The 15710-nt window shown below is 47.9% G+C and overlaps 2 protein-coding genes across 3 annotated transcripts; one reads left to right on the forward strand and one right to left on the reverse strand.

The window, feature by feature from the left end:
* The first annotated feature begins 204 nt into the window (after window positions 1–204).
* Window positions 205–11957, forward strand: ASB3 (ankyrin repeat and SOCS box containing 3). The gene is given in 9 exon segments (XM_061356883.1): window positions 205–401; window positions 789–947; window positions 1947–2059; window positions 2667–2802; window positions 4165–4342; window positions 5967–6164; window positions 7629–7901; window positions 10244–10371; window positions 11595–11957. Coding segments are annotated over 9 exon segments (1638 nt in total). The 5' UTR covers window position 205; the 3' UTR covers window positions 11852–11957.
* A 541-nt stretch (window positions 11958–12498) lies between these two features.
* On the reverse strand, window positions 12499–14957 carry MALL (mal, T cell differentiation protein like). 2 transcript variants are annotated; one of them, XM_061356881.1, is made up of 4 exons: window positions 14752–14941; window positions 13465–13632; window positions 13245–13373; window positions 12499–12933 (listed from the first exon to the last, which is right to left on the reverse strand). In XM_061356881.1, the coding sequence occupies exons 1-4, from the start codon at window positions 14851–14853 to the stop codon at window positions 12871–12873; spliced, it is 462 nt and encodes a 153-aa protein (XP_061212865.1). In that variant the 5' UTR covers window positions 14854–14941; the 3' UTR covers window positions 12499–12870. The 2 variants fall into 2 exon arrangements, with proteins under 2 accessions (XP_061212865.1, XP_061212864.1); XM_061356880.1 differs by having other exon boundaries at window positions 12499–13373; window positions 14752–14957.
* Window positions 14958–15710: the final 753 nt, after the last annotated feature.

The raw sequence follows: 15710 nt of genomic DNA on the forward strand, positions 1-15710 counted from the left end.
TCCGGGGCGGCCCCCACGAGAGCCGGCTCCTCGCGTTGTGGCTGTTGGCCGGGGGAATACCCCCCCCCCCCCGCCCTCCGAGCTGTGTGCAGGGAGCCACGGGGTACCCGTGGCACCCCCAGAACCGCTGCAGAGCAAACCAGAGCGACCTCATACATGTTCCGTGCTGACAGGAGCCTCTTTCCCCTTTCTTCCTCCCGCAGGGATGGATTTCACGGAAGCCTACTCGGATCGGTGCTCTGCCGTGGGGCTGGCGGCCAGGGAAGGCGACGTTAAAGTGCTGAGGAAGCTCATCAAGCAGGGATACAGCACTGACGTTCCCGATAACAGGGGCTGGGTGCCAGTCCACGAAGCAGCAGCTCGTGGTTCGAGTGAGTGCCTGAAGCTGCTTGTTCGTGCAGGTGAGGAAAAGTTGATGTGAAATAGTGGGGTTTTCTGCTCCATTACACGGCCATTAAAATAAATAGATTTCTTTCACGGTATTCTTAGTTGTTTTGTGAATTTGTATGTGTTTTCCTAGATACTGACTCTATATAGTAAAGAGAAATGGGCACGTTGTAGCTTGTGAGTGACGGTGGATTTTACTCAGCCTTCTCTGCCCAAAGCTGTTATCTGTGTAGGGCCAGCAATAACTGACACTGCTGCTTGGAAGTGGTGATAACAACACGTTTGCGCATGCACTGTAGGCCACAGATCTCAAATAACTGGGTTATGTGAAGAAAATAACTGTGGTTTATACCCCATTGCTAAATACACTCTCATTTTTCTCTTCCATTGCTCTCCTGTAGCTCCATCTGATGACTATGTGAACTCCAAGACGTTTGAAGGGATGTCTGCACTGCACCTTGCAGCACGCCGTGGCTCTGTGGAAAGCATCCGTGTTCTCCTGGAGGCTGGGGCTGACCCCAATGACGTTACCATGGAAAGAACCACCCCCCTGTTCCTAGGTGACACGAGCTTTCTTGGGATCTCAGAACACCCAGTGGGTGGGGAAAAGCTTATTCACTGAGTTTAAACTCACCAGAGTTCACTCACTGCCTCCCAGGCTTTATGTTTTAGTACCTAAATAAAAGGCTTTCGACTCAGAGATGGAGCAGGACTAGGAATTACTTTTCATTTATGGATGATTCTGCTTCAGGCTGCGTGTTCAAACAAAACTATGAAACCAAATTGGCTTTCAGCACCACCACCTCTTTCTTTCTAGCACAGAAAAATAGGATTACACCTGTCTGGGGGTGTTTCAAGTCTTATTTTAACTCCTCCCTAAGTCTTCTGTGAAACACCTCTTATTCTTTCTGCAGTTCCTAGTTTAGCAGTTATAGCAGTTAAAGTCCATTATTACAGGTTTTTTCACTGTGATTTGATGTAAATAATAGCTTAAAACAATTGGCAACAGGTAGCACTTGTGGGGAGTCACCATTAAAAGCACGCTGGATAATGATAATGAACACTATGTATGTAGATTAGACAAGGGCAAAGAACAGTTCTGGGGCTGTTTGTCCAGGAGAGAGTTAAAAAGGACCAGGTTTCTGGTCAGGTTAACGCGGGCTCTGTGGTGGAGCTATGGCACAGCTCTGTGTTGGATGTCGAGTACTACAGGCCAGAGGCGCTGCTTTGGGGAGCAGTGTGTACCACAGGAGAAAGGGAGGAGAGAAGCTTGCTGTTACCCGTGTTAGCACGTGGTAGGTGCGGTTTTCACAGGTCGAACTAAAAGCTCTGCAGTCAAATTTCCATTCTCCATCAGTGCTTTGGGGCTGTAAATGTAAAAGGCAAGGAAGCAAATATTTAAGGTGAGTTTAAAAGAATTCAGTGTCAGGTGAGTTTAAAAGGACTGTGATTATTGTGCAAGGAAGTGAGCAATGAGACCATTTGAGTTTTTTAGGGAGCTCTTGAAATCCATTTAATAGGAATTTCTCGTCCTCTTTTTTTCCCTGTTCCATTCCCAGCTGTTGAAAATGGCAATACAGACTCTGTAACTTTCCTGCTCCAACATGGGGCGAATGTTCAAGGACCTCATTCCTTGTCTGGATGGAATTCTTTGCACCAAGCTTCTTTACAGGTAACCTGTAAGTGTATCATATAATTTCCATGTAACTGATGTATTCTGAGTGATAACTTCTGTATTTCTTGGCCTCTATATAGAGTTGTTTTTCCTAACCTACCCTATAGTCAGAATGGGATCTAAAGGCTGAAGAGCTTGCAGTACACTGAAGTGGAGCTGAAACTGCAGGAGATGCTGATGTTGGGAAGCAGTAATTATTTAAAGCATTACTTAATCAGTGTTGATTAATTAATTAGAAATATTGCATGTAGTCCCAAGCTTACCTGTTGCATTTGGGAAGTGAATCTCTTACAGGATATTTTGACGCAGAGTTCTGTCTAGTATCTCACTGTCAGTGAGATGTGAGACCTGTTTCTGGACCTGTTAATGGCTCTTAAACTTATTGATGAGTGATTCTAATAAATTAATTTCCATTTGTATATAACCTTTAAATGAGCAAGTGTGGAAAAATCAAATGAAACCTGTCTGATTATTTGCCATTAAATTTTTAGTATATCTTTAGAATTTAAGTACATTTCTTCTTTCTGCTAGAATGTGTGGAGAAAAGGAGGTGAAGTCAGTTTCTTGCTGCTTTGTTGTTCAAGAATGCAAATATCTATTTCAGGAATGCACTGAGATCATGCAAATGCTCCTGGAGAAAGGGGCAGACAAGGAATGTAAGGATGACTTTGGAATTACGCCGCTCTTTGTTGCTGCTCAGTACGGAAAGCTGGAGAGTTTACGACTGCTCATATCCCATGGTAATGGTGATCACCCATTTAGCTTCACTGTTCTCAAACTGAAGTCAACTTGTCACCACATTAGTTCTACTCCTGCACTTCAGAACTTCACATTTTGGCATTTTTAAATGTAGTTTTACTTGTTGATGGATGTGCAAAACCATCTTCATTGCTTAAATTTAATATAGTTGTCAGCAAGTGATGATAGGAAATAAGAAATGAAATAATAAATGAAAAGATCAAGGATCATCAAAGGTCTTCTAGAAGCCCTCCATAGTACTACATGAATGGACTGGTTTTGATGACATTGCTCTTATAATAGAATATAGACTCACAGACTCAGCCAGGTTGGAAAAGCCCTTTAAGCTCACCCAGTCCAACCCTTACCCCAGCACTGCCAAGGCCACCCCTAACCCATGGCACTGAGGCCTCGTCTCCATGGGGTGTGAACACTTGCAGGGCCGGTGCCTGCAGCCCTGCCCTGGGCAGCCTGTTCCAATGCCTGAGCACCCTCTGGGGCAGGAATTGTTCCTCAGCTCCATCTAACCCTGCCCTGGTGCAGCTTGAGGCCAGTTCCTCTTGTCCCATCCCTTGTTCCTTGGGAGAAGAGGCAAAGAGAAGATATCTCTCTCTGGGCATGGCGTGACAGCAACAGTTTCATGTAATCACTAAGTTTTATATATGTCCAAGTGCATGTGTCCTTACAACCAAAATGAATTGCCATAACTATTAAGCTTGAGGGAGCCATGACATGACCATGTAAAAAGTTCTGGTGTCCTCAACGTAAAAAGGACATGGAACTGTTGGAACAAGTCCAGAGGAGGCCACGAGGATGCTCAGGGCCTGGAGCACCTCCTGTATGAAGATAGGCTGAGAAAGTTGGGGCTGTTCAGCCTGGAGAAGAGAAGCTGCGTGGAGACCTCAGAGCAGCTTCCAGTGTCTGAAAGGGGGCTATAGGGATGCTGGGGAGGGACTCTGCATTAGGGACTGCAGTGACAGGACAAGGGGTAATGGGTTCAAACTGAAACAGGAGAAGTTTAGACTGGATATAAGGAGGAAGTTCTTTCCTGTGAGGGTGGTGAGGCACTGGAATGGGTTGCCCAGGGAGGTTGTGAATGCTCCATCCCTGGCAGTGCTCAAGGCCAGGTTGGACACGGGGGCTTGGATCAAGCTGCTTCAGTGGAAGGTGTCCCTGCCCATGGCAGGGGTTGAAACTGAATGAGCTTTAAGGTCCTTTCCAACACAAACCATTCCATGTTTCTGTGCTTCCTTAATGCTGAGGGAAACCTCTGATGTTATGAAGTTGCTCTGTGAAAACCAATTCCTTTGTTGTTTATTCTGTGTCCTGCAGAGGTGATTTAAAGTGCTGCCTTTTTCCCTCAGGTGCAGATGTAAACTGTCAAGCCAGGGACAGAGCCACTCCACTGCTGATAGCTGCCCAGGAGGGCCACCTCGAGTGCGTGAGGCTGCTGTTAGCCAGTGGGGCAGACCCAAACCTCTACTGCAATGAGGATAACTGGCAGTTACCTATTCATGCAGCTGCTGAAATGGGCCATGACAAGTAGGTGGTGAAAGGGACATTCAGACAGAAGAGTCTGGTAATAAAAACTTGATAGACAAAGATGAAATTCAGCTTTAAAAGGAAGAAAAACAAGTTCTAGTTGATTTGTAGTTTATAATTCCTAATTGTATTTGAATATTAAATGTCTCTTTGTAGTCGCAGTAAAGTGACCAACTGTATGAAATTCAGCATCTGAGCTGGGTCTGATCCATCTCCTGATGAGCTGAAAGTGGTTTCCACAGTGCTGAACCAATATCAATTCACTCAGTAGTCATTCTAAATTACATCTTAATTACATTAAAATTAATTTAGAAATAGAAATAACAATAGCGTATGACTTATACCTGCCTTGAACAACTGCTAATTGGAATGCTGTTCCTGTTAACTAGCAGAAGTAATCATATGCAAATAAAGAGCTGAACGAGCCAGAAAAGCAAAGGCACAGACCATTTCCTTTATTCCTTCCAGGAATACATTTGTAGCTTTGCCCAGCCCCAGTGATACTTCCACAGCAGAAAGGCAGGAGTGGAAGGAGGTTCCCAGAGTTGGCAGAAGCATCTCTTGGGAACCCCGTGATTTGCACGTGTGCGACAGCACTTCATAGAACCCCAGCCTGGTTTGGGTTGGAAGGGACCTTAAAGCTCCTCCAGCTCCGAGCCCTGCCACAGGCAGGGACCCCTTCCACTGGAGCAGCTTGCTCCAAGCCCCTGTGTCCAACCTGGCCTTGAGCACTGCCAGGGATGGGGCAGCCACAGCTTCTCTGGGCACCCTGTGCCAACACCTCAGCACCCTCACAGGGAGAACTTCTTCCTTATATCCAACTTGAGCTCTCCTATGTGTAAAGTTAAATATATTAATGGTGATAGTAACTGCAGAATTATTTGTAGATGCTTGATTTTAATGCCTGGCAAGAGGAGCTCATCAGTTGAGCTGTCATTAAAGTTTGTGCATCATATGGGTGCCTCTCCTCAAACTGAGGAGGAGGGCAGGCTGTAGTAGACGCTGAGGAAGCTGGGTTTGTCCATTTGCTCAGGAACAGAAGCTGGGTTAGCAAAGTTGCCACTACTAGCAATGTCTTTAAATCAAATGCTGCCTTTGTAGCTTCTGCAACAAGATGTAACTGGCAGCCTCTGAGCAGCGTCACTGAAATCCAGCAGCAAAGGAACTGATGTTTGTCACTAATTCTTGTTAGCTGGGAAGGATGCAGACCAGAGGTGTGAGCTATGAAACAGAACTGTTTAGCTGTTTCAGTATCTCAGCATTGTTGAACAGAAGTAAATACCCATTTTATTTGCAACTACCCCTTCCAGTTTGCTTCCAGGCTTCATAGAAGTCTAGAGTTACTGTGTGGTGGGGCTCTATTGCTGTAAAAAGGATTGTTGGATGATAGGAGATAATCTGTCTCTGCTTTAAAATACCGCCAGCCTAAATCTATGTCAAAGCACAGTTTGTTGTGGGTCTGTGTATGGAATGCTAAGGGTTGTTCTGTAATGGAAACTCAGTGTATAACAAACAGGTAGAACTTTCTTCTTGAGCTGTAATGACCATATGAAAACCAACTGTACATTTAAAATGCATCATTGCTTATGATCACACAATAAATAGTGCTTTTCAATATTTTCAGGATACTAGAGTTACTAATCCCAGTTACTGATCGAATCTGTGACAAAGGCAAAGGCAAAGTGAGCCCTGTGTATTCAGCAGTGTATGGTGGCAATAAGGAATGTTTGGAGATGTTACTCAGAGAAGGCTACAGTCCAGATGCTCAGGAGTGCCTTAGCTTCGATTGCAGGTCACCCATGTGTATGGTCTTCCAAAAGAAGTAAGTACACCTCTTGTAGTTTGAAACTATTTATAATTATATTGGTCTTTATTTAACTTTTATTTCCAGTGTGCCATTTTCCTGCCCTCCTTCCTCAACCCTTAAGCTGACAGCATTAAACTTTGAGTATCTGAATGGTGAGTGAGGTTTGGATTCAGTACCTGAGCTGAAGAACCTTGCTGGAATCACCAAGGGGAAGCTCAGCTCTTGGAGGAACAGTCTTGTAGAACATAACTGCAGTTTTCCTGCTTTCAGAAGGCCTTATCAGCACCTCTCTGTCTCCTGGAAACATGACCTAGTGCTGTAGTTGGATGCAAAGGACTCTTGAGTAGGCAGATGCTTTTTCATAAGGATGAGTGCTTGGAAAATAGGGTTTTCCTTTTCTGTATGCCCACCTTGTGCATAAACCAAGATGAATTAATCAGCTCACCATGCTAGCTGTAAGGAGGACTAGGAACTGAATGACATGTTCTTTTAGATCATGACCCATTTCTTTTTATCCCTGGTGAGGCACAGCCCTGGTGTTGAACAGCAAATAAAGCAATGCTTATTTCATGATGCAAAGGCTGTAATTGTGGAGGAAAACTAAGGTATACAAGCCTTACTCCTCAGTGTATGTATGTGCTGTGCCAGTGAGGTGCTCTGTGTGCCCTTATTGTTGATAATTTTTCCTTTACTACAGAAGTTTCTTCTTCCTTTCTCTGTGGGAAATCTGTTCACGGAGGAGTGAGCTATTGCTGTAACAGATCTAGTTGTTGCTGTCCCCAAGCTCACCCTGTGCTCCTCCCAAACTAACTCAGTATCTAAACTAACATTCCAAGCCTTGATTACTGGCACAGTTGAAAAGCTGGCAACAGAGCTGGTGCAGGGCCTGGAGCACAGAGGTGATGGAAAGGGCTGAGGGACCTGGGGGGTTCAGATGGAGAAGAGAAGGCTCAGGGGGGACCTGATGGCTGCCTCCAACTGCCTGAGAGGAGGATGGAGCCAGGAGGGGCTGGGCTCTGCTCCCAAGGAACAAGGGATGGGACAAGAGGAACCGGCCTCAAGCTGCACCAGGGCAGGTTCAGATGGAGCTGAGGAACAATTCCTGCCCCAGAGGGTGCTCAGGCATTGGAACAGGCTGCCCAGGGCAGGGCTGCAGGCACCGGCCCTGCAAGTGTTCACACCCCGTGGAGACGAGGCCTCAGTGCCATGGGGTAGGGGTGGTCTTGAGCACTGCAGGGATGGAGCAGCCACAGCTTCTCTGGGCACCCTGTGCCAGCGCCTCAGCACCCTCACAGGGAAGAGCTTCTGCCTAAGAGCTCAGCTCAGTCTCCCCTCGGGCAGGTTCAAGCCATTCCCTTTTCTTTGGTTTGGGTGAATTTTTGGTAGAAGAAATTTGCTTTCTCAGAACTAGTGAAATGGTAGATGCTTCCTTAGGGAAAAAAAGTAACAGGCTGTCCTGTCCTTCTGTGCTCTTTGTAGGTATTTCTGTTTCATTGATACTTTCCTGAAATACGGGATCACTTTACTGGGCATTAATCTGGGCTATTGCCTGTACCATGAGAAGTTTGCTTTGTTCCAACGCTTCTTGAAGCTGGGCTGTTTGCTGCCTTCTGGGGACCAGCTCTGGGACTTCCTGAGCTACACAATTCAAGCCCAAGAGGCGTACAAGCAGTGGCTGCCTTATCTGCTCCTGGCTGGTTTTGACCCAGTGAATTTAATGCACAGACTCTGGTAAGCAGATAACGTTATCTTGTTGACTTAACTATTGTATGTTAATCCACAAAGCTGTTGCCAGTGTGTGTTTCATAGGATAGCATTTGATAATCAGTTGCCATGATCAGGAGTGGGGAGGGTTCTGGAAAGTCTGGAATAAATCATTCATGGGTAATGGCTGGATTCAATAGAACACGTTTCTTGTAGGCAGAAAGCCGGAATGGAGGTTGCTTCATCACTGCCATGGGGAAAGCATGATTCCAGGGTTTTATATCAAACATCTCTTCTTAGCCCCCAAATTTAGTTATATAATATGGTGATGGGAAGAAGACTTTCGGATACCAAGGAGGAGGTCAGGAGGGGTGGAAAACAAATGTACAGTGAAGCTGGGCTGAGGCTGAGAGGAAAAGGATGCAGTTAGAGATTGTGGTGAGCAGTCACGGTGCACAAATGCCAGTCTGAGTGTTTGCCATTGGGTGTTTAAGTTTTTCCACATAAAAATAACTTCTTGGCGATGTTTTATGCTTAATCAGACACTACAGAATGAATCTTACACTTAAAATTATGAAGTATTTTCTGGTGTTTTCTTGTCCATGATGATAATGTTGAGACTTTACTACCATGTATCTCTTAGCTATTAACATGATGTGAGGTGTATAAACTCATTACGTGCGTTCCTTAAATTCCTACTGCTTTCATCCAGTTAATTTAAAGGAAATATTTAATTTAAAGGAAATACTAATTTGTATTTCAGCTACTGCTAAGATATTGTGATAGTTTTGAATCCCTTCATTTATGACTTGGTGAGATTCTGTTAATTATTAGCACCTGTGGCTTTCTGACCAGTGATTAAAGGAGCAGATCTACAGCAGGGCATGTCTGTGCTTCTGTACATCAGATTTACTCCTAGCAGTGAGTGTGAAAGTCCAGCCACTGCAAGATTGCAGTTCAGTGACTGAACAGGTATCACTGCCCATGTATATCATGTATGATGTGTTTGATATTTTGGTACTTAATCCACAAACACTTTTAGACCAATTGCTTCCTTTAATTATCCACTTTTTACAATGACACTGCATCATAATCTATAAACCTGCAGGTGTTGTAAGTTTAATATTAACTTATTCTGTCCTGGAGGATAATAGGAGGACAGTAGAAAGCAAATGCCATTTATGGGTATGGTTTCTTAACTGTCTCTGTCACACTGTGCAAAACAGCTGTAGAATCCCAGCCTGGTTTGTGTTGAAGGGACCTTAAAGCTCCTCCAGCTCCAACCCCTGCCACGGGCAGGGACCCCTTCCACTGGAGCAGCTTGCTCCAAGCCCCTCTGTCCAACCTGGCCTTGAGCACTGCCAGGGATGGGGCAGCCACAGCTTCTCTGGGCACCCTGTGCCAGCGCCTCAGCACCCTCACAGGGAAGAATCATAGTCTGCTCAATATAAATATAATCAATCATAATAGTAGAACCAATGATTAACTGCTCAGTGTAGAGGACTGACAGCTTTGATCACCAGGAGAGTAGTGAAATCACCATTCTCTTAAAGCAAGCCAGGCAGGCACATCTCTCCTGCAGGGCTCCAGTGAATATATGAAAATCCAGTCAAATATGAAAAATGAAATCATATAAACTAGAAAGGACACAACATAATGTTGACATGAATCTGCTGTAAAAAAACCCAAATATATTAAAAGGGGTTAGTCTGGTATTTTTGTGTGTTTAGAGCATTTAGATTTCCATTCAGATGAATTGGATTGTACACATCCAGCTGAGGAGCTGTGGCTCTTCATCAGCATGATGTAAACCAGTTGTTTCACCTCCTTTTCCTTAAACCTTCTTGTGTGCTTTATCAATTAAGCTGTTATTAAAAGTCCTTCACACATGCTGAAGGTTTGAAATGTAAAGCATGCTGACTTCTGGATACATAGGAATGCAGTCTCTGGTAGAAGAGTTTGAAATACCTGCGCATCTTGTGGGGCTTTGTTGTCATAAAAAAGTATATCTCAGTAAATGCACATTCCCCCCCCCGCCCCAGTGCAATGGTAATGCTTAGAATGCTCTGGTGTCTGGAGTCCTTATTGACATGTAAGTGGAAAGAGAGTAAGAAATCAGTGCAGAGGAGAATGCTGCCTATTACTGAGGCATTTAAATCTCATAGTACATCTTTTACAGTCTATCTTTTGAAAATAAATGAAGATAAAACTACATTAGTAAATGCTTATGCTGTTACTTGCACTTCTCTTCAGTGGTTTTCTCTTTCTGGGCTTAGGATGGAGGTTGATAAGGATTTGTTAGAAAATGTAAAGCTTTCTATGTGTTGTTTCCATTATTATATTTATGTGATCATGTAAAATGCTGTTTTACGGGGATTTTTGCTATGCAGGACTGTGGGAGAGAATGCCCTTAATTTCACTCTGGAGTTCACCAACTGGAAGAGACTTCCTCCAGCTGTGGAGCAAGACCTCTCAGAATACAAGGAGACCTTCACTTGGACTCCAAAGAGCCACTTTGGTAAGCACAGTGAGGGGAAACCAGTCTGTGTGTCCCAGCTTCCAGGCTGTGAGTGGGAATTGGCTCTGTGTGCTAATGCACCATGGCAAAGGAGGTTTTGTGGGCAACAGACATGGCTTGTCTGGAGACTGGGGAGCGGAAATAGCAGGTTCCCTAAACAAGCAGAACACATTGTCCTCTGTACGTGTTCAATTCATAGTTAGCATGTTTCAGGTAAGCATTGTCATGTTAAGGTATCGTGTCCATTTCAAGTGAATGCATGTGCTATGAATATAGAATATGGGTAGTGACTGAATCATACTGTGCCTTCCTGACATGGGTTGTTCAGCCTCTTAGAAGATTGAAGGGAAATGATCAACATTACTTAGCTGCCTTTCCTGGACAATATCATGGAATCTCAAGCTGGTTTGGGTTGGAAGAGACCTGAACATTCATCCAGCTCCAATCCCTGCCACGGGCAGGGACCCCTTCCACTGGAGCAGCTTGCTCCAAGCCCCTGTGTCCAACCTGGCCTTGAACACTGCCACGGATGGGGCACCCTGTGCTAGTAAATAGATCAACTTGTCCAGTACAGAACTCCGATGCTTCCAAACCCTTGGAGCAAGCTGCTCTAGTGGAAGGTGTCCTGCCCATGGCAGGGGTTTGGAACTGGGTAAGCTTTAAGGTCCCTTCCAACCCAAAATAGGCTGTGATTGTATGATTCTATGATAATATGAAAGTTTGTGTCTGAGCAATGCACATTTACAGACATGTTTGTGTATCTTTCTGGCACAGTGGTTGTCCTAATTTGAGTTATTTAGCAACATATGAGAACGTTTGTCATCATACACAAACTGACTCATGCTGTCATTTAATAACTTACCCTAAAACTGTTTTCCCTGGTGTTATTTTGCTGCTGGATTTGCTCCTAGGCTTAATTTTCCATTTCTTGCAAGGTGGCACAAGCCTCTTTTCCCAGGCAGAGAGCTGTTCAAGGCTGGTTAGATGAAACCTTAAGGATAGAATGATTCCTTGATGCTTTGTTTCTGGAAGTTTAAATTAACACAGCAACTATAGCAACACTCTGAAAATGCTGATCTAGCATCAGCAGCCCTTCTGTAGCCAGAACTCTGCCCTGTTATCTGCCAGGGAGTGGGGGTTCGGATGCAATCCAGGTAACCACAGGTGAACAGCGTGATCCCACAGCATCCTGCTCAGTGTCTGCCCTGGTTCTGATTTTCCAGCCTCCATTCCTCCCCTGTCCCACCTCTGCCGTCTCGAGATCCGGGCCATCCTAAGGAGCGAGCGCCTGCGATCGGACCGCTTTATCCGGGAATTGCCACTGCCAGCTTGCCTCCAGGACTACCTGCTCTACTTGGATGTGCTGCGAGTCAACGGCATCCCAGAAGCAGAGGATTACCTGGGGCAGAGAGAGGAGGGAGCTGCTCCTTCCACTGGAGATGCAGAGAGGAGGGACACTTGTGCCACTGGGACTAGGTGATGGCGCTGCCAGGGACAGAGCTCTGGCTGCAGTTTGTAACGGCAGTTAGCAGGCACTGGAGAAGAGCCACTGTAAATAAAGCAGTAATAACTCTTCCCATGCTGTAGTCTTGTATCTAGAAGGCTGTTAGAAGTTCTAGGATTCACTGGTTTACCAAGTCTGTTGGAGCTTTCTAAGCATGTGAACACTTTCTGGGTTTTGAAAGGAGGATTTGAACTCTTATGGAGTAAAATGGGCTTGTTCAATGAACATGGCTTATAGAGTGCTCAAAATTGGTTTGGTTTATGGAGTAATATTGGCCTGTTAGAATCACAGAACAGTTAGGGTTGGAAAGGACCTTAAGATCATCCAGTTCCAACCCCCCTGCCATGGGCAGGGACACCTCACACTAAACCATGGCACCCAAGGCTCTGTCCAACCTGGCCTTGGACACTGCCAGGGATGGAGCATTCACAACCTCCCTGGGCAACCCATTCCAGTGCCTCAGCACCCTCACAGTAAAGAACTTCTTCCTTATATCCAATCTGTTCAATGAACACAGCTTAGATTGCTTGAAATCTGTTTGGTCAGACAGTGATAGTAGACGCTTTATTCCAGGTACTGTATATGCCAAATGAAACTACCAGAGGTCAAGGAACACGATACTGTTGTTATGGATTTATGGTCTGGGGGGTGATCTGACTGCACCAGAGACAGGAAAATAATACAAGAAAAGACATTGTTTGCTGAAGGAACAGTGATTTTCTTTTTCCTTTCCTTGGTCGTCTCTACTTGGCAGAAGGTCGGAGCGGGAGGCTGGCTCGGAGCCTGCTGCCTGGCACAGCCCATGGGCAAGGCACGGAATGTCCCCACGAGCACACCAACATGACATTACTGTACACAGATCCCTCCTTCCATGAAGTGAGAAGGTAACGGCCCTCCCACAGGGGGTGGCAGGGACACCCTGGTGGACAACAGCTGCATCCCTTGTGCTGGGAAGGAGCCCTCGTCCTGCAGAGGTGAAGCTGGTGCTGCCAGGCTCATTGGTAGTAGATGCAGAAGGCGTGGAGGATGTACAAGAAGGTCGTGATGAAGGCAAATAACTGCATGAGAGGAAGAAGAGCATCAGCTTGGAGAGTCTAACCCCATCTCGATGCTCTCAACCCAGGGAAGCCTCCAACCTAGAGCTCTCTCCATCCTCAAAAGAAGCAGCAAAGCCCCATGTTTCCTACGTTTCTATGGGCTGCTGGACCCTGAGAAGCCCACACTGGCTGCATGACACAGCAGACAGGAGGAGCTGGAGCTCTGACCAGCATGATGGGCTTGGGATGGCTCTGCTGTGGCTTGAGTACTTGCTCTTGCGTCTCCCCCAAGGGAGTCCTGCCTGCCCCAAGGTGTGCTCTGCCCCACTCACCGATGCAGCACTGTTGAGATGGTAGTAAAGGGGTGAGTTGAGGTCAGACTCAGAGCGGATGGTCGCGTTGGCTTGCAGGACAGCAGCGCTCATGTACAGAATGGCTGTGGCACCATGGTACAGACTGTCCTACAAAGCAAGGGAGCAGCGAGGATGAAAGCCTGGGAGCATCCTTCTCCCATCTGCCCTGAGGACAGGCTCGATCCCAGCCCCTCCTTACCAGCACTTTCCAGTTCTCACTGTTTCTGTGCAAGCCAAAGAGGTAGCTCAAGAGCAGCAGCAGGGAGATGAGGGAGGAGGTGAGGGACACGTACATCACCCATCCCTGCAGCAGCGGGAAGGAGACGGAGGTCGCAGCGACGAGGATCCACACCCAGGTCCCACAGAACTGCCAGGGACAAGCACAGGCACCTCCGATGAGCACAGGATGGGGAAGGCCCCTTCTCCTCCCTGAGTCCCTCCTTGCCTCCGTCCTGTGCCAGCCCCAGCAGCTGCTGGAAGCACTTGAGGCAGCATGGACCAGCTTGGAGCATCCCGGCAGGACAGCAGCACCACAAACAGGCATGAGTTTCCATGCACGCTCTTGGGCAATACTTCGGGACATCCCTTACGAAAGGGAAAGGTTTGGTGCTGAGGTCAAGGAGACATCTCCCTGTGAGGGCTTTGGCAGAGAGGCCAAAACAGGGGTTTCTATCTGGGGAAAGCCGGCATCGGCTCAGCCCTGCCCACTCATAAATCTGGGTTGAAATCACAGCACGAGGAGGTCACCTCCAGCCTCCACACAGCCCAGAGGGAGTCACTCGTGCTGGATCCACCTCACGTATTTACAGTGCACACAGAGCACGGGGTTATCTGGAGGAGCTGAGGCTGTGCTGTGGCATTCCAGCTCCCCCGGATGAGACTCCCTGGGATGGGCAGCGGGAGCAGAGCCCACCGGCAGCTGCTGGCAAGGCCCAGTCCCGGCCATGGTGCCTGCAGAGCATGGGGATGTGTCAAAGTACAGCAGCAGTTATCAGCCAGTCCCACCGCCTGCCCTCTGGACCCGTAAGCAATGGAAATAATTATGGAATGCTGCGTGTTTATAGGACACCCCATTGCCTTCAAGGAAAATCTCTATATAGAAAGGCCTGTAGGGACAGGCCAAGGGGAATGGCTTGAACCTGCCCGAGGGGAGACTGAGCTGAGCTCTTAGGCAGAAGCTCTTCCCTGTGAGGGTGCTGAGGCGCTGGCACAGGGTGCCCAGAGAAGCTGTGGCTGCCCCATCCCTGGCAGTGCTCAAGGCCAGGTTGGACACAGGGGCTTGGAGCAAGCTGCTCCAGTGGAAGGGGTCCCTGCCCGTGGCAGGGGTTGGAGCTGGAGGAGCTTTAAGGTCCCTTCCAACCCAAGCCCTTCCATGGTTAATGCTGTCCTTGGGGTTGTTTCAAGGTCTGCTCCCAGCTTTGCAGCCCCTCCATTCCCTGAAGCCATTCTCGTGGTGCTGTCCCGCAGCGGATCCCGCCATACTCACGATCTCGGGCAGGATGAACGCGTAGGGGATGGTTCTGAGGACGGCGGTGCCGGAGGGCAGGGCCGGCTGCGTGGTGGCCGCAGGGGGACCGGCTGAGGCCATGGCTCCTCCGCGGCTGTGCTCACATGTGTCCGCGCCGCTCCCGAGCCGCGCTTTAACCGGCACACCCGCGGGACGTCAGCGCCCAGCCTGCCCGTGCTGGCACCGCGCCGCGGCCCCGGGCCCTCCGGCTGCACCCACACCCCGCTGCCAGCGCCGGGCGGAGCGCGGCCCCAGGCCGGCAGGTCAAGGTCTCAGTGAGCGGGGAAGGAAGCATCAAATCCTAGCCCGGGCTGGGCCGGGCCGTTTCCTGCAGCCGGGCTCTGGCCCTGGCACGCTTTCAGCCCTGGAATGTTTTCGCTTCCACTGGTGGCGCCTCCTCCCCTTTCTGGTCAGGTTTCGGCTCCGTGCTCGCATCAGGCTTCCCCACAGCCACCGCCTTTGAAACCTGCAGCCAGGTCTGAGCCAAACTTAAATACGGAGGATTTAGGTTGGAGATAAAGCTCTTCCCTGTGAGGGTGCTGAGGCGCTGGCACAGGGTGCCCAGAGAAGCTGTGGCTGCCCCATCCCTGGCAGTGCTCAAGGCCAGGCTGGACACAGGGGCTTGGAGCAAGCTGCTCCAGTGGAAGGTGTGAGCTTTAAGGTCTTTTCCAACATTCCATGTTCTATGGAATACTTTTTACAGACAAGTCAGCACATTGGTAAAAGACGGAAGCATTTGCCATGGACTCTGGAGGACAGCTCCTGGCACAGATTCCCTTTGGATTCAACAAGCACGTGCTGTTTCTTGCAGAGGACTCTGCCTCAGCCCCCAGCTCCCCAGTATCTGGTGGGACGAAAGGCTGAAGGTGGCATCTCTGCCTCAGGGCTTGGAGAGGACGGAAGGACTCCAGTAACACTACAGCAGGAGGACAGTATCC

Source organism: Neopsephotus bourkii, unplaced genomic scaffold (assembly GCF_033783945.1).
Source record: "Neopsephotus bourkii isolate Nb327-2 ecotype Australia unplaced genomic scaffold, CSIRO-AGI_Nbou_v1 NB_873, whole genome shotgun sequence".
NCBI classification, from domain to species: Eukaryota; Metazoa; Chordata; class Aves; order Psittaciformes; family Psittacidae; genus Neopsephotus; species Neopsephotus bourkii.